The 23293-nt window shown below is 40.6% G+C and overlaps 1 protein-coding gene across 1 annotated transcript in view; it reads right to left on the reverse strand.

Annotated features, from left to right (window-relative positions):
• LOC138350208 (uncharacterized) overlaps nt 1–8549 on the reverse strand; it is a 33338-nt gene extending 24789 nt beyond the window's left edge. The window contains exons 1-2 of the mRNA XM_069300556.1: nt 8006–8549; nt 2352–2476 (exon numbers count right to left, since the gene is read on the reverse strand). Coding sequence (XP_069156657.1) covers nt 2352–2476; nt 8006–8549 — 669 coding nt within the window. The remainder of the gene's footprint in view (nt 1–2351; nt 2477–8005) is intronic.
• Nucleotides 8550–23293: the final 14744 nt, after the last annotated feature.

Raw genomic sequence — 23293 nt, forward strand, 5'->3', positions numbered from 1 at the left:
AGAAGTGCGTTCTGGCCACTAGGTACGACATATATATATATATATATATATATATATATATATATATATATATATATATATATATATATATATATATATATATATATATATATATGTCGTACCTAGTAGCCAGAACTCACTTCTCAGCCTACTATGCAAGACCCAATTTGCCTAATAAGCCAAGTTTTCATGAATTAATTGTTTTTCGACTACCTAACCTACCTAACCTAACTTTTTCGGCTACTTAACCCAACCTAACCTATAGAGATAGGTTAGGTTAGGTTAGGTAGGGTTGGTTAGGTTCGGTCATATATCTACGTTAATTTTAACTCAATGAACAAAAATTGACCTCATACATTATGAAATGGGTAACTTTATCATTTCATAAGAAAAAATTTAGAGAAAATATATTAATTCAGGAAAACTTGGCTTGTTAGGCAAATCGGGCCATGCATAGTAGGCTGAGAAGTGAGTTCTGGCTACTAGGTACGACATATATATATATATATATATATATATATATATATATATATATATATATATATATATATATATATATATATATATATATATTATATATATATATATATTATATATATATATATATATATATATATATATATTATATATATATATATATTATATATATATATATATATATATATATATATATATATATATTATATATATATATATATATATATATATATATATTATATATATTATATATATATTATATATATATATATATATATATATATATATATATATATTATATATATATTATATATATATATATATATATATATATATATATATATATATATATATATTATATATATATATATATATATATATATTATATATATATTATATATATATATATATATATATATATATATATATATATATATATATATATATATATATATATATATATATATATATATATATATGCAGAAAATCCACAAAGAAATTGGAAAGGAAGATGAACGTTTCGGCCGTTTTACAGCTGTTATCAACACTAGACTGACTAAGAGAAACAAAGAGAGGGTACAGGTCAACAGCTGAATATGACCACATATTCCCAGGTAAAGAATTACCCAGAAGCAGTATAGATTTAGCTTAGAATAATATGATTAAGCGGTCAGAGAATAAGGATGAAAGATTAAAGCCTCAATGAACACACAATATATGAATATAATATTGAAATGAGACATAGTAGCCCTTTCAGAGTTTTTTCTTAAACTGTTGTGCAATATTGTATCTTAAAAATGGATCAAGTTTGTACATACCAGTACTAAAATTGATAAGATTTAGACACTGATTAAGACAGACTCGATCAAATTCCGTTCCACGAAACCACGACAATTAGTAATGCTTTTTGCTCCATCTCACTTAATTGTGTGATCACACAAACTCATGTGTAGATACAATGCACTAGACGTTTGGGCAGTTCTAATACTATAAGCATGTTGGGACAACCGCAATTGTAAGGACTTTCCTGTTTGTCCAAGATACACAGAATCACAATCATTGCAGGGAATCGAATATACACAACCTGCTGTACCAGGAGAATTTTTTATTAAATTGGACTTGGTCGTACTATTAGTGTAATAATGATGAACGTACTAATAATGAACAGGGTAGCACTTGTTCACTGAGGCATTCTCGTAGAAACCGAAGACGAAGTTTCAAGGAATGAAATTGAAATTGAAATTGAAATAAGTTTATTGAGGTAAAATACACACAAAGGGATGAGGCAACTCAAGCTATTCTCACCCCGTTCAGTACATCGTGTTAATACATACATAGACACGCATCACAAACAATAAACATATTACCAAACATTCTGAGAGATAAACATATACATTTCCTCCTTTACACAAGTAGTATGGTATCAGACATACACATAAATACTTTTATGACCTTGGTATACTGTATACACAATTTGCAAGAGACATGCAGATAATTCAACAAAAAATTACAGTCTTGGTGTAAAATTCTTATATCTCTCAAGAATATCATCAACCTTTCCGTTGTGACACATCCAGGCTATTTGTTCAGGAACAGTCCTCAGTGTTTCTATATACATTAATCATCGGACAATCAAGAACATAATGGGCTAGGGTGTGAGACCTTAACATACCACATAGTTTACACTTCGTGTCATTATCATGAACACCTATCCCATATTCCCAGTAATATTTGTAACCAAGCCTGAGCCGCATGTACACAGAGTCACTCCAAGCATTTCTCCTTTTACCATAAGTGAAATGGGTGTTTTGACTAGCATACATGTAGTGTTGCATGGTTTGACTTCTCTCATGCATTATACTTCTCCTCTCCACTTCTGCCTGTGCCTGAATATTTCTGATCTTGCTTCTTATTTGTCTCATTGTGAATTCACATTCAATGTCAACTTGTGGTTTTGATGTAGCACGTTTGGCTAAGTCATCCGCCACCTCGTTGAGCACTATTCCAACATGAGATGGAATCCACATGAATTTCACACTATGACCTTTCAGCTGTATCTCAGTTATTCTTTTCTTACAATCCTCAACTATGGACATGAAGACTGGGTTTCGACTGTTTAAGGAATCAAGTGCTCCTTGGCTATCGACAAATACAAAAACATTTTTGTCGTGATGACGTGCTTCCTCCAAACACGCCAGAATGGCCTGCAGTTCAGCTTGTGTGGATGATACATAATTACTTAGTCGGAGTTCAATTATCCTGTCCATAGTCCCAAACTCAGTATATTCCCTTATTAGGACACCACACCCTGCCCTGCCATCCTCCGCCACTGACCCGTCACAATATACACGTAAACTGTTGCCTCTTGGTAACCGAGATATCATGCTTCCATACAAACACCGTAATTGTCCCGGTTCATGATGAATCTTTTTCACCTTGAGGGGTACAATTTCAACGTCTATTTTCTGTACTTTCCAGGAGCAGACCTATTACACTGTTGAGAGGGTTTACAGCAGTCAAGTACATCGTATTCCCTGAGGTCATGAGCTAATCCCCTCGTGTAGCGTGTCTCCCTCAGTTTCCTGGAAGTGTGTACGTCACTCAAGCAGGTCTGAACACTCTGAAACAGCTTATCTCCTCCTTTTCTCCGGATGAAACAAATAGATACTCTAGTGTTAATGTCACAGACTCTATTATACACACTCTGTAAATTTAATTCCATTCTCAGTATTTCAATCATTGCATTTCTTTGACATCCAAGAATAATCCTCATAGCCTCGTTCTGTATCAGCTCTATTTTTTTAATTCTGCCTTGGCCTGTTTAAGACAAAACAGGTGCTGCGTAGTCTATCAGGGACCGAACAATGCTTATGTATAACATCTGCAAGATAGGTACCCCAACACCTTTACCAGAAAAAGCCAGTGCTTTTAGAGGATGCAGACGGGCTTTACATAAGGTGCTGATATGATTTATTTCAGCATTTTTACTCTCACATGTGTATCCAACATACATGCCCAGATACTTGTACTTCTGAACACGGCTCAGTTCCACATTCAAGGAATGAGATTTCACTAAAGCAGAACGAAGTTTAGTAACAAAAGGTTTAAGGGAAGGGTAGAGAGAGAAGCCTTAAACCTTTTGTTACTAAACTTCCGTTATACTTTAGTGAAATCTCATTCCTTGAAACTTCGTCTCCGGTTTCTTCGAAACTGCCTCAGTAAACAGGTGCTACCCCTGATCATTATTACCAAACAGCGTTCTTAAATTGTCTGATCGTTCGTTTGATGAGATACCCCACATTGTGCTTATGAAAAACATTGATTTACTTAAATTAGAAGTTCATGAATGCTTTAAAGTAGTGGATAACTGTAAATATGCTTTCCTCCAAGATATTCCGCCTGAATGGAGCCAGTGTTTGATGGATTACTGTTATACTAGTTAGAGATCTGACTACAGAAAGGTGAGTACTAAACTTGATTTCAAATTGAAGAGACTTGTTCAACAAAGTAACTGGAATAAACACTCCAACCGGGATTTTGTTATCAACTCTCGGATAGACAACTTGATAACAACACGATTGCTGCATTAGGATATGGCCTAAGCTTTGCCACATCTAACGGAACAGTAAATTTTGTAGATATTGCCAAATGTTTCAGCAATCTCGAAAAGTATAGTGATGTCTCAGTTGAAAATATTAATGTGTGTGCAAGGGTATGATGTATGGTGTTTTACTTAACAATTCTGTTCCTAATTGTCCAAGTCGATTTATTCATGCGTTCAAAAATCTAAAAAATGATAACTCATTATCCCTGCACTGAGAGACATTGCACAGGGCCTCCTGGTGGAACTAGCTAGATTCTCCAACATATGTTTAGCTGGCAACATACCAGAGACCATACGGCCTATCTTTTTTGGTGCTTCGCTCTGTGCCCTCAGGAAAAAAGATGAAGGAATCAGACCGATAGCTGTGGGCAATTCACTCTGGCGCCTCGTCGCTAAGGCTGCTGCCAGAACAGTTAATCAGTCAGCAGCAGACATGCTGAAGCCAAAACAGCTTGGGTTTGGCATTTCCCAAGGGTGTGAGGCAGCGGCTCATGCAGCTAGAGCCTACATTGCCAACATTACCGATGAAAAAGCCCTGATAAAACTGGACTTCAAAAATGCTTTCAATCTGGTTAGAAGGGATGCAGTACTCAGTGCGGTTCATCGCCTTTTTCCTTCCCTCTACCCGTTTGTAAACTCATGTTACAGCAAGAATCTCTCTTTGCTTTTCGGGGAACACGAAATTGAGTCACAAGAAGGTGTCCAACAGGGTGACCCCCTTGCTTCTTTTCTTTTCTGCCTAGTCATTAAGGAAGTCACCGATAACCTTTCCAGTGAGCTCAACATTTGGTTTTTGGATGATGGTACTCTAGCCGGCTCCCCAGCCTCACTCTTGGACGACATAAGAATAATTCAGGAGCAAGGAGCAAGTCTAGGCCTCACCCTGAACTCTTCCAAGTGCAAAATAACCTCCACCAACCAGAACATAATAGAGCAAATAAAGGTTGTTTTGCCTGATATTCACATAACCAACCCTGAGGACAGCACACTTCTAGGTGCTCCTCTTGGAGGGAATGCCATCAACGAGGTCCTTGGTAAGATCACTGACCTGAAGAGGATGAATGAGAGGATTGAAGACATCGATGCTCATGATGCACTTTACCTCATCACCAGATGCTTGTCCCTCCCCAGGCTGACCTACCTACTTAGATGTTCGCCATCTTTCAATAATATTAAAATAGAGGAGTACGACAGTTTACTGAAATCAATGCTAGAAAAAGCCCTCAACCTTTCTCTCAGCAATTCACAGTGGAAACAGGCCTCCCTTCCTGTCAGACTCGGGGGCCTCGGGGTGTGCACAGCAACACAAATTGCGGTACCAGCGTTTCTGTCCTCTTCAGTGGCATCTGACAACTTGGTGAAGGAAATCCTTCCTAAGCACCTAGCTCAATGGGCAGGGATACATGATCCCAGCTTTGCAGACTGCACCACCAAATGGGTCTCTCTCGCAGGACCAGCACCCCAACCACTGCTTTCTGAAGCCCATAAGCAATCCAGCTGAGATCGCCCCATTGCCGACCAAGAAGCTGCGATAACACCACACAATACTGCCCGACTTAAAGCTGTAGCAGCTCCCCATGCAGGGGGACTTCCTATTAGCAACCCCAATGTCAGCAACTGGCACTCGTCTCACATCGCAGGCCCTTCGAATTGCTGTGGCTCTCTGCCTCACTGCCTCAATTCACACTAAATACAGGTGTATTTGCGGCGAGGCAGTGGCCGACAGGTACAGACGGCATGGCCTTCTCTGCCTAAGGACAGGAGGATGGCATGCAAGATACGGCGAGGTTAACGACATTATCAAGAGAAGCCTTACCACAGCCAGTTGTCCAGCAGAGAGAGAGCCCCTTTACCTAAAGCCCCGCAACTCTGATGAGCCTGTCGGTCGCCCAGACAGGATCACGGTGAACACCTGGAAGAATGGTAGACAGTTGGTGTGGGACTACACTTGCGTTTCAACCTTAGCCAACACCTATGTTGACTTCACTGCTACACAAGCAGGAGGAGCTGCCAATTACCAGGAAGCAGCCACGTAAATACAGAGACCTTGAGCACCACAACAATTTTGTCCCCATTGCCTCAGAGACACTTGGTGCCTGGTGTAAAAGTGCTGCAAGTTTTTTGAAGGAACTGGGGTCCAAGCTAATTGAAACAACTAGAGACCCTATAGCCGCCAGTTTTCTCTTTCAGCGCCTTAGTGTGGTGATCCAGAAAGGAAATGCTCACTGCATCCATGGTTCCTGCCCGCCATCTGAGGAGGTGGAGGAGCTGTACAACTTGTGACAAGTAGTCTTGTACATTGCATGTAACAAATGTTGTAACCCTTTTTGTGTAATGAAATTTTAAAATAAAGTTAGATATATATACACACACACACACACACACACACTAAAAGAATAGGGGTGGTAGGGGAAGAAAATATCAAGGTGTTCAGTGAGGATCCACAAGGTCTTCTCTGAGTATTCATTATTTTCTTCTCCGAGGCTATGGGTCCCTACACTTGCACCAGAGGTGGTACCCCTTTATATTATATATATATATATATATATATATATATATATATATATATATATATATATATATATATATATATATATATATATATATATATATATATATATATATATATACTGTATATATATATAGTGGCACCTCGACATCCGATTGCCCCTAATTACGATAAATTCGAGTTACGATATAAATTTCATAAAAAAATGCGACTCAACATCTGATGGTGTCGTCGACATCCGATATTTGTTGGTACACGTTCGGGTCGGCCGAGCGCGTGGTTCCCGGTCACGCAGTCCGACCTGCCTCAGTTTACTACAGCTGCCCGCTTAGTGACGATCGCGCCTATAAGAAATTCCGCTTTTGTGGTGATTTTTTTCATTTTGAACATTAAAGTAATTATTATCTATCGCGCCATGAGTCCCAGGAAAGTCAGTGGTAAGGCTCAACATATGAGATCCCATGTAAGAATGACCATAGAGCAGAAACAAGAGATCATTCGTAAATATGAAGACGGTGTGCGGCTAGGTGAACTGGCTAGGCAGTACAACAAATCTCAGTCAACGATATCCACCATACTGGCTAAGAAAAAGGATATTATGAGTGCTAAAGTGGCAAAAGGCATATCAATAATCACGAAACATAGAACACAAACACATGAGGATGTTGAAAAGTTATTATTAACACTTTCGCGCACCCCCCCGCGCCACCCCTCGACAGGGCGATATGGGCCCCAGCGTGTCACGGAAGCGCGCGTCAATTCCGAAAAGTGTATACTCTCTTCAACTTTGTCACCTCAATTTTCGTTCTACGAGATTAAATTTGGTATCATTGTGTTCGCAATAAAATTCTCTACAGCACTAAATGCATATAAACTCCAAAAGCCCGGCTAATTACCCGCAGCAAGCAGAGAAAGTGCGAACGAGTTACCCGGGAGCGCGCAAACGCGATAAAATGTTTTCACTATTTTCACTCTGGTCACCTCAATTTTCGTCCTAGGTCTTTCATTTTGGTCTCAATGGGTTCGTAATTGAATTATCTAGAGGAATATTAGCATATAAAATAAAAAACCTGGTCACGCTCCAACCGCCGACGAGTTGAAGACGGGCCACGCGTTAGCCGTGAGTGAGCTCCCAGACGCCTTCCCGCTACACTCCCAATTCCCGCCCACATATGTTTAGTATTATTTCCTGGTGGTAATCTCAATTTTCATGTTACAGCTCTCATTTAGGTATGAAAATGTTCCTAATAGAATTCTTCAGATGGATATGTGCATATAAGGGCCAATTGAAGAACAACATTGCCTGTACAATACGGGAAACGGGCAAATACCCATCAAGATCGTCAGTCCCATATATCTAGCAATTTCCTTCACTGTCACTGGTTGCCATCTGTGCTTTGTACTTTGCCCAGTACCTGCCTTATTTTGGGAAGCATATAAATTTGTTTCATAGGCAATATATTTCAGCAATTTTTGTGTCAGAAAGAGTTGAATGAATCCAAGAACAGTGGTAGGTACAGGAACAGTCAAGCCTGGTGTACCTGTAAAATTGTCCACAAAGGGTGCAGTATTGTCACTACACCATCCATCATCAGAATCTGTTGGTGCTGGGGTACGTGTGGTACGTGTGGTACGTCTGGCTCTAGCACGAGCTCCAGTACCACGCCGTGCACGAGTGGCAATCTCGACCTCAGACTCCTCACTGCCCTCACTTTCATCACTATCAAAATCCTCATCGGCCGTCTCTGTTTCTAAATGTTCACTACTTGCATCAGTATCAATACCAACATCAGTTTCATCACTAGATGACCCAGACAAATCGTCAAATACAGCCTGAAACTTAGAGGGAGTTAGTCTCACATGCTTGTACTTCTCCTGTACACTACTCAGCTTCTGCTTTTCACGCCTTTCTTTCGCAATTTTCTTCCTGGAAGGGCCTTGTTCATAATCACTATCCATCGTGGAGTAATCGTAGATAGTTTCTGAAGCCGCAGCAAGAAATATAGCCACGGAAAATAGCCGAAATGTTCACACGTTTGAGACGCGAGGGGAGGCAACACCGGTCACAACAGTGGAGCAAAAACAATGGGCCGACGGCGTGTGCCGCGCCGCCTGCGGGCCACTAGGCACAACAAAGAAAATGGGAAGACATCGGCGCGCATTTTAAAATTAGTCCCAAAAAAATCGGATAAAAACCCGATTTTTGGCGAATTTTTAAAGTGGATGACGCAATGCTGCGTCATCCCCGGCATTACCGCCAGTAAACGGATGACGCAATGCTGCGTCATCCCCGAGCGAAAGTGTTAATTTGGATACACAACAAGGAGTTAGTGGGTGATAGCGTTTCGGAGGCCATCATTTGTGAAAAGGCAAGAAAATTGCATGAAGACCTTTTAAAGAAAACCCCTGGAACGAGTGATGCAGAAGTAAAAGAGTTTAAGGCGAGCAGGGGATGGTTTTGAGAAATTTGGAAAAAGAAGTGGAATTCATAGAGTTGTGAGGCATGGGGAGGCTGCCAGCGCAGACAAACCAGCGGCTGAAAGATTCATTGGCGAATTTAAAGATTTTGTGCAGAGTGAGGCATACCTACCACAACAAGTGTTTAATTGTGATGAGACAGGGCTATTCTGGAAAAGATTGCCAAAGAAAACATACATTACCAAGGAGGAGAAGACATTGCCTGGACACAAGCCTATGAAAAATCGGTTTACTCGTGTTGTGTGGTACTGCGAGTGGCGATTTGAAAATTAAACCCTTGCTTGTGTATCATTCCAAAAATCCAAGGGTTTTCAAAAAATATAATGTGCAGAAACACAAAATGTGTGTGATGTGGAAGGCTAAGGCATGGGTGACTAGGCAATTTTTTACGGAGTGGGTGAATATGGTGGTGTGCCCTGCCATCAAAAAATATTTGCAGGAGAACAGTTTGCCACTCAAGGCCCTGCTTCTCCTCAATAATGCTCCTGCCCATCCTCCAGGCTTGGAGGATTCATTGGATGAGAAATTTAAGTTTCTTACAATAAGTTCCTTCCTCCCAACACCACTCCTCTACTTCAGCCTATGGACCAGAAAATCATTGCCAATTTTAAGAAACTCTATGAAAGGGCACTTTTCCGGAGATGTGTCGAAGTGACGGATGCCACAAACCTCACCCTCAAAGAGTTCTGGAAAAACCATTTTAACATTTATAGTGCTTTAACCCTTAACATGCTCGGGGTTTAATATCCTGCCATCCCCACAGGCGCATGTCATTTTGAAAAAAAAAAAATTATTTTTTCTTTCTAACCTGTTAATTTGTGTTCACTGATCACGGGAAAAATAATAAAAAAATCGTAAGTGGCATATATTGCCCGCTATAGGGCGGGGAAGTCTGGCAAATTATAGGCGCTGACTCAGCGTGCATCCCAGGCGGTCTGTTGCTCGCAAGCTGTCAGGCCAGAGTTGCCACAAAGAGATAATTACCGAATTATTTCAATGTCTCTGATTGATTTTTCATACTTTTTTTGCTGTAATATTATTCAATAGTGTGTAGTTTGATATATTTATATAATAAAATGAGTGAATCATTGCTGTACTCAAAAATATGGTGTGCATATTGTTGATTCAATTATGTTCATCAATCAGTTAACAAATACTTTGTCGGTTATTACACTATATACACAGGTTATATATAAGTATCTGCATGTTTTGTTCACTATAACGAACCACTAAGTAGCTATTATGAGTCAAAAAGTAATGAGGAGTGACCGCCGTGTACCAGCCAGCCACTCCCGCCCTCCCTCCAGTCATCTGACTCACCCTCATTCTCCTCTCACAATAATGTTTTTGCTATAATTCACTATATACAGACGTTATATATAAGTATCTACATGTTTTGTTCACCATAACTGTACATCTAAGCTTGTATGGTGAGTAAAGGCACAGAGATGTGGCTACTCACACAGTCAGCTGATCGGCGGCCGCCCTCAAGGCCAGACGCACTAATATTTCTCCTCCAACAATACTGTGTGGTGTTATTACGCTATATACACACATTATATATCAATATCTACCTATTTTATTCATCATACTTGTACAAATAAACTGGTATGGTGCCCAAAGACCATCGTGGTAACCAGTAAACAACACCGTCGTCTGCACGGTGGCGTCGTGCAGACGACGCCACCGCCCTCACCAATATGGCGTCTCCAAACCTTCTCTTGCTGTTTATACCCTCTATACGCACGTTATATATAAGAATCTACATTTGTGTTCACCATAGCGAACCACTAAGCTTGTATGGTGAGTGCAGTCAATAAAAGGTGGCCACACACAGTCAAAAGACATCGCCACCACCCTCCCTCTCACAGCATTACACCTCCTTCCATGGCGCACAGCGCTAAATATCACCACAATCCTGCTATTATCAGAACCCTGGTCAGTTTTATCACAGTCAGGGGTCTTCTGTAATAATATCATCGCTACATAATAGCATGAACAAGTATAATTTGGCATTTTTAGGCGATGCTGTGGTCACAAGCTGAACAGCAGTGCTGTTAGCTCATGCTGCGTGCGTCAGGCTTGGTTGCTCACTCAATACTGAGGCCAATAACACCCGGGAGATTGGCCCACGATTTTTTTTTTAAATGGCGTCTGTTTACAAGAGCCCTGATGAAGGTGTGGTGAACCCCGTGTATCCGCGGGCTGTTTAAATCTTGCGTAGTACTCCAACACATCATATGACGTGATGCGCAGTTTACTGGAACAACGTCCAGCACATCATATGACGTGATGCACACTTTAAGGGTTAAAACTTGTTGACAAAGCCTGGCAAGAAGTGACTGTAAGAACCATGATCTCTGGCTGGAGAAAACTGTGGCCTGAATGTGTTGCAGAACGAGACTTTGAGGGGTTTGAGTCTGAACCTGAAGTGCCTCTCGTTGAGGAAATTGTTTCTCTGGGTCGGCAATTGGGTTTGGAGTTGGATGGTGCTGATGTGGAGGAGTTGGTGGAAGAACTGACCACCGAAGAACTCCAAGCCCTTCAAAAGGAGCAGCAAAAAGAGGTAGCTGAGGAAATTTCTTCAGGGGAGGATGTGCCAGTAGAGGATGTTTCTTCCTCAAAAATTAAGAAAATGTGTGCAATATGGGAAGAATTGCAAACCATTGCTGAAACGACTCACCCAAATCAAGCTGCAGTTTGTCGTTGCCTTAACCTATTCAATGACACTGATGCATCATTACCGACTAACGTTAAAAAGAAGGGAAAAACAAATGTCTCTTGACAAATTTGTAGTGAGACAAACAAGCACTGAACCACAACCAGGTCCTAGTGGTATTCAGGCAAAACGTAGGAGAGAGAGTACCCCAGAGAAAACAGAACGGATTAATTCAAATCCCTTTATTTCTTATGGGAAAATTCGCTTCGACTTCCGATATTTCGACTTCCGATTCGTCTCTGGAAACGGATTAGCATCGGAAGTCGAGGCCCCAGTGTGTGTGTGTAATTACCTAAGTGTAATTACCTAAGTGTAGTTACAGGATGAGAGCTACGCTCGTGGTGTCCCGTCTTCCCAGCACTCTTTGTCATATAACGCTTTGAAACTACTGACGGTCTTGGCCTCCACCACCTTCTCACTTAACTTGTTCCAACCGTCTACCACTCTATTTGCGAAGGTGAATTTTCTTATATTTCTTCGGCATCTGTGTTTAGCTAGTTTAAATCTATGACCTCTTGTTCTTGAAGTTCCAGGTCTCAGGAAGTCTTCCCTGTCGATTTTATCAATTCCTGTTACTATTTTGTACGTAGTGATCATATCACCTCTTTTTCTTCTGTCTTCTAGTTTTGGCATATTTAATGCTTCTAACCACTCCTCGTAGCTCTTGCCCTTCAGTTCTGGGAGCCACTTAGTAGCATGCCTTTGCACCTTTTCCAGTTTGTTGATGTGCTTCTTAAGATATGGGCACCACACAACAGCTGCATATTCTAGCTTTGGCCTAACAAAAGTCATGAACAATTTCTTTAGTATATCACCATCCATGTATTTAAATGCAATTCTGAAGTTAGAAAGCATAGCATAGGCTCCTTGCACAATATTCTTTATGTGGTCCTCAGGAGATAGTTTTCTATCTAGAACCACTCCTAGATCTCTTTCTTTATCAGAATTCTTTAAAGATTTCTCACATAATATATAGGTTGTGTGGGGTCTATGTTCTCCTATTCCACATTCCATAACATGACATTTATTTACATTAAATTCCATTTGCCAAGTGGTGCTCCATATACTTATTTTGTCCAGGTCTTCTTGAAGGGCATGACAGTCATCTAAATTTCTTATCCTTCCTATTATCTTAGCATCATCAGCAAACATGTTCATATAATTCTGTATACCAACTGGCAGATCATTTATGTAGACAATAAACATCACTGGTGCAAGAACTGAACCCTGTGGTACTCCACTTGTGACATTTCTCCATTCCGATACATTGCCTCTGATTACTGCCCTCATTTTTCTATCAGTCAGAAAATTTATCATCCATGATAGAAGCTTACCTGTCACCCCTCCAATATTTTCCAGTTTCCAGAACAACCTCTTATGTGGAACTCTGTCGAAAGCCTTTTTTAGGTCCAGATAGATGCAGTCAACCCAACCATCTCTTTCCTGTAATATCTCTGTGGCTCGATCATAGAAACTGAGTAAATTCGATACACAGGATCTTCCAGATCGAAAACCATACTGTCTGTCTGATATTATATCATTTCTCTCCAGGTGTTCTAACCATTTAGTTTTGATTAGCTTTTCCAATACTTTCACTATTACACTTGTCAATGATACAGGTCTATAATTGAGGGGGTCTTCCCTGCTGCCACTTTTGTAGATTGGAACTATGTTAGCCTGTTTCCACACGTCTGCTACGATTCCTGTGTGTGTGTGTGTGTGTGTGTGTGTGTGTGTGTGTGTGTGTGTGTGTGTGTGTGTGTGTGTGTGATATATATATATATATATATATATATATATATATATATATATATATATATATATATATATATATATATATATATATATATATATATATATATATATGTCGTACCTAATAGCCAGAACACACTTCTCAGCCTACTATGCAAGGCCCGATTTGCCTAATAAGCCAAGTTTTCATGAATTAATATATTTTCTCTATTTTTTTGCTTATGAAATGATAGATTGGAACTATATACTTAAAACTATATACTAAACTATATACTATATATACTAAATACTATATACTAAAAACTTAGTTAGCAATGGACGTGTATAGTAATTGTCTGTGTATAAGATGTGGCCCTTGTTCATCCATGGTGCCATCAGTGACTTCACCACACTACCAGAGAAACCATGTTCGTCATTACCGGGAATGTCTACATCGCTAGCTGAATACAGAATCATGTGTAACACGTATCCTGTTTCACAGTCACACAGTACAAAGAATTTCAATCCAAATCTGTTTCATTTGGAGGGAATATACTGCTTGAATAAAACATATCCTTTGAAAAGCACAAGGGATTCGTCAATCACCAGCTTCTGTGCTGGTACGTAAAAATCTCTGAACTTATCAATCACTTCATTCATATAGTGCATCACTCGCCAAAGTCTATCATCCTCTGTCCGGTCCTCATTACTTGCAAAATGCAGACACCTGAGGAGTATCTGAAACCTATCTCGGGATATATATTTCCCTAAGAAAGGTGTTGAAATAGTCAGATCTTTGCTCCAGTAATCTGTGATAGCGTGGTTGACACAGTGCTTCATCAACATACATATTGCTAAAACACATACATTTCACCTACATTGGTGGTTTTCCAATGTTGCAATCGTGAAAATTCTGTTATCTCTCTTCTAATGAGATGAGCCGCATGAAGGTTCGTTTGGTGTACAATATATTCCATGAGCGGCTCATCATAGAATGCTGTAAAATAAAATAGGATATGAGTGTAAAATTCACTCATATCCTCTCCATTATCAGGAAAAAGCTCGGTAATCCCATCTTTATTGTCAAAGGCAGGAATTCGAGGAATAAAACCAGCACCATCACTCCACACTAGTACACCTGGTCTCCTGCGAGACGCAACAGGGGCACGACAGCGAGGAAGTGATGTACACAGTGGACCAGGAGCTGAAGCCCGTCTATGCACAGTACGGCCGCTATGTGCACATAAGGTGGAAGCACGTGAACTTCACCACACTACACAGTACCCCATAAAAGGTTGATGCATAAGCTGGAGAAACAGGCAGGAGTAACTGGTAGGGCGCTCCAGTGGATAAGGGAGTACCTAAACAATAGGAAGCAGAGAGTTACAGTGAGGGGTGAGACCTCAGACTGGCGTGAAGTCACCAGTGGAGTCCCACAGGGCTCTGTACTTGGACCTATCCTGTTTCTGATATACGTAAATGATCTCCCAGAGGGTATAGACTCATTCCTCTCAATGTTTGCTGACGACGCCAAAATTATGAGAAGGATTAAGACAGAGGACAGTTTGAGGCTTCAAGAAGACCTGGACAAGCTGCAGGAATGGTCGAACAAATGGCTGTTAGAGTTTAACCCAAGCAAATGTAATGTAATGAAGATAGGGGTAGGAAGCAGGAAACCAGATACAAGGTACCATTTGGGAGATGAAATACTTCAAGAGTCAGAGAGAAAGACCTGGGGGTTGATATCACGCCAGACCTGTCCCCTGAAGCTCATATCAAGAGGATAACATCAGCAGCATATGCCAGGTTGGCTAACATAAGAACGGCCTTTAGAAACTTGTGTAAGGAATCTTTCAGAACATTATATACCGCATATGTCAGACCAATCCTGGAGTATGCGGCTCCAGCATGGAGTCCATATCTAGTCAAGCATAAGACTAAAATGGAAAAGGTTCAAAGGTTTGTCACTAGACTAGTACCCGAGCTGAGAGGTATTAGCTACGAGGAGAGACTACGGGAATTAAACCTCACTTCGTTGGAAGACAGAAGAGTTAGGGGGGACATGGTCACCACATTCAAGATTCTCAAGGGAATCGACAGGGTTGATAAAGACAGGCTGTTTAACACAAAGGGCACACGCACTAGGGGACACAGGTGGAAACTGAGTGCCCAAATGAGCCACAGATATATTAGAAAGAACTTTTTTAGTGTCAGAGTGGTTGACAAATGGAATGCATTAGGAAGTGATATGGTGGAGGCTGACTCCATACACAGTTTCAAGTGTAGATATGATAAGAGCCCAATAGGCTCAGGAACCTGTACACCTGTTGATTGACAGTTGAGAGGCGGGACCAAAGAGCCAGAGCTCAACCCCCGCAAGCACAACTAGGTGAGTACACTACCCAAGAACGTCACCATCACTACACTACTCTTGGTGCCTCATGTTGTTCCATGCGGTGGCGCTTGGCTGGGCGAGACGCTGCTGACGTAACAAATTCTCGCCCAGTAACACCACTGGTACTGGCACCAGGCTCGGTAACACTATGTTCTGATTCCACTTCACTAAAACCAGAAAAAGAGTCACCTTCCTCTGACTTGTCACCGAAAATATCCTCAGACTCTAAATAAACACAAGAACTGTGTGGTCGTGGGTGAATTGGAGTAGACACTGGGCGAGGTGGTATGGGTGAGCGTATAGGCCTCGCCATGGGAGGCGGCTGTATCTCATTTTTACTGTCAGTGCTACTATCATCGGTCAATTGTGTGTAGTCTTTATCAATATCAGTTATCAAAATCACTTTCCTCACCATCAGAAAATAATTCACTGGTTATTTGCTCTTGGGCGAGTGATTGCGTGGTGCGCGCCCGATAAGTGTTCGGCCGTGCGCTCGACATGGTGGCTGCTGGGTAACTGATGCCTCCCACGCGATGGTAGCGTGAGCTGGATTTTTTTTTACAAAATGGTGTCTGTTTACTATAACCCCTAAGCAGCGTATGGGAGTCCCCTCTACCCGTGGGCCTTTCAAATCTTGCGCGGTACTCCAATGCATCATATGATGTGGAGCGCAAGTTACTGCAAGTCACTTAACCCATCATATGATGTGTTGCGCACTTAAAGGGTTAATACACTCAGCATCACTAGTTAATGACAACATAATAAATATACTTACCATCACTAGTTAATAACAATATGATACACACACACACACTGGTAGTACAGTAAGAATAAAATTGTCCTTACCATCATTAATGGGCAGAAGTTGTGTCTGCTATCATCCTTGGGAGCCGAGCAGAGATGGAAGCAGTATTACCTATTAGGCAAAATAAAACAAATTTAAGGTTTCTATTACAAAATTTTTCCCACCAAAACATAGTACATTTTTAGAAAAATTTAATAATATTTTTTAGGTATTGTACTTTGAGCAAAAGTAAGGAGGGTGGGCAGGAGTAAGGAGGGTGGGCAGGAGTATGGAGGGTGGGCAGGAGTATGGAGGGTGGGCAGGAGTATGGAGGGTGGGCAGGAGTAAGGAGGGTGGGCAGGAGTAAGGAGGGTGGGCAGGAGTAAAGAGGGTGGGCAGGAGTAAGGAGGGTGGGCAGGAGTAAAGAGGGTGGGCAGGAGTATGGAGGGTGGGCAGGAGTAAGGAGGGTGGGCAGGAGTAAGGAGGGTGGGCAGGAGTATGGAGGGTGGACAGGAGTATGGAGGGTGGGCAGGAGTAAGAAAGGTGGGCAGGAATAAGGAGGGTGGGCAGGAGTAAGGAGGGTGGGCAGGAGTATGGAGGGTGGGTAGGAGTAAGGAGGGTGGACAGGAGTATGGAGGGTGGGCAGGAGTAAGGAGGGTGGGCAGGAGTAAGGAGGGTGGGCAGGAGTATGGAGGGTGGGCAGGAGTATGGAGGGTTGGCAGGAGTAAGGAAGGTGGGCAGGAGTAAGGAGGGTGGACAGGAGTATGGAGGGTGGGCAGGAGTAAGGAGGGTGGGCAGGAGTAAGGAGGGTGGACAGGAGTATGAAGGAGGGGCAGGAGTAAGAAAGGTGGGCAGGAATAAGGAGGGTGGGCAGGAGTAAGGAGGGTGGGCCGGAGTAAGGAGGGTGGACAGGAGTATGGAGGGTGGGCCGGAGTATGGAGGGTGGGCAGGAGTAAGGAGGGGTGGGCAGGAGTATGGAGGGTGGGCCGGAGTAAGGAGGGTGGGCAGGAGTAAGGAGGGTGGGGCAGGAAAGGGGAAGGGGGTATGGGCGGGTTCTCGGTTGCCTCCCCTCCCCTCTCTGACAGCCTACGTAATACAAACCACGTGCATTAACCCTAAAGCTGCTACAGCCTGGGCTGTAAAAGCTGGGGCTGGGCAAAAAATATTTGAATTATGTGAAAATTAATATTAAATGTTAGACAAATCTCCAACTTATTGGCATAAGCGTCATGCAAGTTTCATCCTAATATTTTCAGAAATGTATTTTAGACAATTTTTTTTAAAAAGGAGAACATTTTGTTGATAAGGAGAACAGCTCCTATTAACTGGAACTGAGGGAAAATGCAGTAATAAAGAGATGCAAGCACTTGTCCAATGTACAATGAAGAAGAATAGTAGCAAGAAGTGTCCACAAAGTGGATATGCAGCTGGTGTCTGTATAGCATTGATGAGTGATGCATCATAATACCAATAATAATGAGTATGTTATCATGCTCTATTTTGTTAAATATCATAAAAATGTATTGCCTAATGTTAATATCTGTTACTGTCACCAATATCCAAAAAATATATATATTTTTTATCTCCTTTGTTTATTATCTCATTTTGATGTAACCTCTACATCCTGGAGAGTGCATACCCATCCCTAACTATGTCAAGATAGAATGAAATTGGTCACTCAATAAATCAGTCACAACTGGCAGAACTTGGGACTTTGAATTTTTTTTGACTGAGTTTTTCACAGATTTCAAATTCTATTTTCTTTGTCTCTTTAGGCGGTTTTTGATGATCAGGGCTTTATCACTTTTATAAAGTACAGTAGCACCTCGATTAACGAGCGGCTGTATCTAAGATCATTTCGAGTAACGAGTGAGCCACTCACAGCAAATTTGTCTCTATTGACGAGCTTCACCTCTATTAACGAGCAAAACCACATGGTGCTTCCTAGCGTCTCGCGGGTTCTCACAAATTCTCGGACACCTCCGACGCCAGTGTTGTTGTTGTATCGCGCACGACAAGCATCCCTCTGCATTTATTTGTGCTTTTCTTTCGGTATTTTGTGGTTTTGTGACAACAATTTGTAACGCAAGATGTCGCCAAAGAAGCTACTTGTTAAAGATAGTCTTGTCAAGAGGAAGAAACACACAATTACTATGGATTTGAAGAAGGAAATTATAGCAAAGCATGAGCGTGGTGTCTGTGTGACTGATCTCACAATGGAGTATGGCAGATCCTCATCAACAATTTGCACCATTAGTAAGGGGATGAGGAGGTAAGGGAGGATGCTGCCTCTTTCAGTGAGATCAGGGAAGTGTTGGGAATGTTTGGAAAGGTGACCGCATTCTTGGAAAAACTGCCCTGATAAAGCAGTGACAACCTTGTGTGTGAACATGTTTAATGACAATTTGCTGACTCGCTTTAGGAACATCCTAAAACAAAGACAAAAGCAATTGTCAATAGATACGTTCTTTGGAAAAGTAGAGAAAAGAAGAGCCAGTGATAGTGAACCACAATCCAGTCTCAGTGGGGAGAAATTTCCGAGAGAGCCCCCCTGATTCAGAGGTGGATTCTCCTTCCACACCATAACCCCTCTCCTCCTTCCCACCTCCCCATCGTCTCATTCAAGCAAGCAACGACTCTTCATAAGGTAAACATGAAAATAGTACAACAAAACATTCATAAATACATGTGCAGTATTATATTTACATTATAAAATGTCATACAAGTATGGATATTTTTGTGAGTGGAACGGATTAAATTTATTTCCTTTATTTTATATGGGGAAATTTGTTTCTAAAGACGAGTTTTCCACATAACGAGCTCGGTGCCAGAAAGGATTAAACTCGTTAATCGAGGTGCATTTTTATCCCCTAAATCATTATAATTTTTCCTATACAGTATTTAGTTTTTTTTTTGGGGGGGGGGTATTTTTTCTTGACATCATTCCAACACATATTGACCTACAACTTTCACATATTTGAGTACGAATGCCAAACAACGTTTATTAAAACATATAAGTAAATTAATGAATTAGAACTACCTTATTCATTGTCGATAAATTTAACTTCAATTATCTCTAAAACTTTGAGTCAGCTTCAAAAAATTCAGTTTCTGACCGATTCTCACGATTTTTACAAATAATGTGCACAGTTGTCTGTTCTACAATCCTATTAGAATGGATTTTTCACAAACCCTAAACATTTGTAGTTATCAATTTTTTTTCTAAATTTGGCACATAATTCAAATGCCACATTGATGATATTTTTTACAGTAAACTAAACTGAAAACATATATTCTAAATCTATGAAAATGAAGATCATATACTATTCTGAGAGCATAATAACACCAAATGAACAATTAGTGATAGTTTATATTTTTGCAGCTGATTTCAATATCTGAAGTTTTCAATATTCAATTTTATAATTATTTTTTATTTTCTTAATTTTCAAGTTACGTTTGTGATCATTTAGACAAAGTTGCGGGATTTGCTAGTATGCACAAAAAATTGGAAAGCATTAGAGCAAATTTGAGAAATTGAACTTTGCCATCAGGTCCTGTCATATATGTATTCCATGCACAGTTTAAGGGTTAATACAGAACTGTACTGTATAAAATGCATAAAACTTCAAAACTAACAATATTTTTTTTTTTTTTTTTTTTTTTTTTTTGAGATATATACAAGAGTTGTTACATTCTTGTACAGCCACTAGTACGCGTAGCGATTCGGGTAAGTCCTAAATCCTACGGTCCCTGGAATACGATCCCCTGCCGCGAAGAATCGTTTTTTCATCCAAGTACACATTTTACTGTTGCGTTAAACAGAGGCTACAGTTAAGGAATTGCGCCCAGTAAATCCTCCCCGGCCAGGATGCGAACCCATGACATAGCGCTCGCGGAACGCCAGGCGAGTGTCTTACCACTACACCACGGAGACTGCTTTTCTCTAATTATAATTTCTCTCTAATTTCTCAGATTTCTCTAATTATAACAATAATAATATTTTAAATAAAACAATTTGTAACAGTCAATATGTACATTAAATTTTTAGTATGCCTATAAAATAAGCACAGGTCATGTCAACACGTTGGGCCTGGAAGAGATGGCTGGTACCATGTGCTTCTCCTCTTCCTGGGGTAAAAACATCGGGTTCACGTGCGAAGGATTTTTGTGATAAATTTTAACAATTTTTACTGTTTGAAATCATTTAATCTGTCAAGATGTCTCAGAGCAGCATTCATGGTATTGAAGGTATAAAACAAAAGAGAAAACTTTTGTTAATTGATCAGACAGTTGACTTCACAGAGAAAGTAGAGCATGGATACTCTGTCATTTGACTCGCCCAAGAATTCAACATCGGTAAAACTACAATTTGTGATATAAAAAAGCAGAGGATAATATTAAGAAATTCTTTGCTCAAACTGATGCAATAGGCAACAGGAAAAATTGAGGCCTGCAAAGTATACGGGTTTGGACTCGTCTGTATTTAAATGGTTTACATAGCATGGTGCGAAAGGAATTGCTGTTTCAGTTGATTCTATTAGAAATGCAGCTGAAAGACTTGCTGTAAAGTTAAACATAGACAATTTCAAGGCTAGCATTGAATGGGAATGTCGATTTAAAGAGAGGCATGGCATCATTAACAAGATTGTGCTCTAACGCAGATGGCAGTCACCGAACAAAGTACAGGCATACCTCAGTTTAAGAGTTTAATTGGTTCCTGGAGACGCCTCGTATTCCGAAAAATCGCATTCCGAAGCTAATTTCCCCATAAGAAATAAAGGGAAATGAATTAATCCGTTCCTGACTACCCCAAAAAACCCACATCAAACTAAATTTTTATACCTAATTCATCTAAATAAACCTGCAAAACTATGTTCAAGTTATTACTTACCTTGCTGTTGAATGCTGTAGGCGTATGGAAGATGGTGAGGAGGTGGGAGGAAGAGAGGAGTTACTGTTTGGAAGGGGAGTCCCCTTCCATTATCACATCAGGCAGTGAGGACTTCACTGGTATGCACACACTGGCACATTTTGCCTGCATACCACTAGGACTTGCTTGTTTTACTAAGAATTTGTCTAATGACACTTGTTTTTCCCTACATTTTAACACTTGTCTGTAGTAAGACATCACATTATCATTTAAAAGGTCAATGCAACGGCCTGCTACAGCTTTATCTGGGTGAGTTTTTTCAACAAAACTTTGCAGTTCTTCCCATACTTCACACATTTTCTTAATCAAGAAGGGACATCCTCTACTGCCTCTACTCACAGCTATTTTCTTAGGTTGAACTTTACCAATGGCTTTCTTGAGACCCATGGCAAGATATATAATGACAACTTTTATGCTCAAATGGCCAAAAAAACGATAAAAAACTGTAAATCCTTGTGAAGAATTCAGGTGGGATAGTCACTGGACACGAGACACTGGTAAACTGAGGCGCGATCGCCATGCCACCACGCGCCAGTCGGCCTGTACACGTATCAACAAACTCGCGTCCCGAGGTAACCCTCGCCTTCCGAGACATATTTTTGGAGTAAATCCTGCTCATCTTCCGAAAAACTCGCATACAGGGAAACTCTGTACCCTACAGAGTTCTGCCTTACCCTACAGAGTTCTGAAGAACTCTGTAGGGTAAGGCAGGTCCTAGTCAACAACGGCTTCTCCAATGGTTTCGTCGAAGACATCATAAGAAGGAAAGTGAAACGCCATGCAACCTCTGAAGAGACAACTAACACAACACCTATACCCCCTATTAGACTATTTTACAGGAACTTCTTTTCCACAGCCCATAAAACAGAGGAAAGGGTCCTGAAAGATATTGTTAATAGAAACGTTATCCCTACAGACAAAAATCAGAGGATACAACTGACGATTTACTATAAAACCAGAAAAATGGCCAGCCTACTCATGAGAAACTCTCCAGACACAAAGCAGAACGCTTTAAAAGAGACCAACGTCGTCTATGCCTTCAAATGCCCACTTGGGGACTGTAAGCTCCAAAAAACCCAGTATATAGGCAAGACAACAACATCTCTTTCTAGGCGTTTAACGATGCATAAACAACAGGGCTCCATTAAGGAACATATAATCTCTTCCCACAACCAAACCATCGCCAGAGAAATCCTAGTAAACAACACAGAAATCATCGATAGATACAGCGATAGCAGGCGGCTTGACGTTTGCGAGGCACTACACATTAAGAAGTCAACACCAGATATCAACAGCCAATTAATGCACAACTACATTCTACCCACCTCAAGACTCCGCTCCAATATAGAAGCATCAAGAAATATGGACCAATAGGCTTTCTACAATCACTTCCATTTCAATACCCATTGTTTTGTGTTCTGTCTTGTGTTGATGAAATTAATACCCTATTAATGCCACCTCTTGTTCTGTCTTGTGTTGATGAAATTAATACCCTATTAATGCCACCTCACCCCATCCACCTCACTCAAATGTAGATATAAACGAAACCAGGAGATGTGTAAGTTCTATTCAGTTGTGTATTTGTAAACTAAAAGTCTTTGAAAATGTAATAAGTTTTACGAAACGCGCTCGTGTCGCATCAGACTAGAAATAAAAATGAATTTTG

The sequence above is a fragment of the Procambarus clarkii genome, chromosome 44, assembly GCF_040958095.1.
Source record: "Procambarus clarkii isolate CNS0578487 chromosome 44, FALCON_Pclarkii_2.0, whole genome shotgun sequence".
Classification (NCBI taxonomy): domain Eukaryota; kingdom Metazoa; phylum Arthropoda; class Malacostraca; order Decapoda; family Cambaridae; genus Procambarus; species Procambarus clarkii.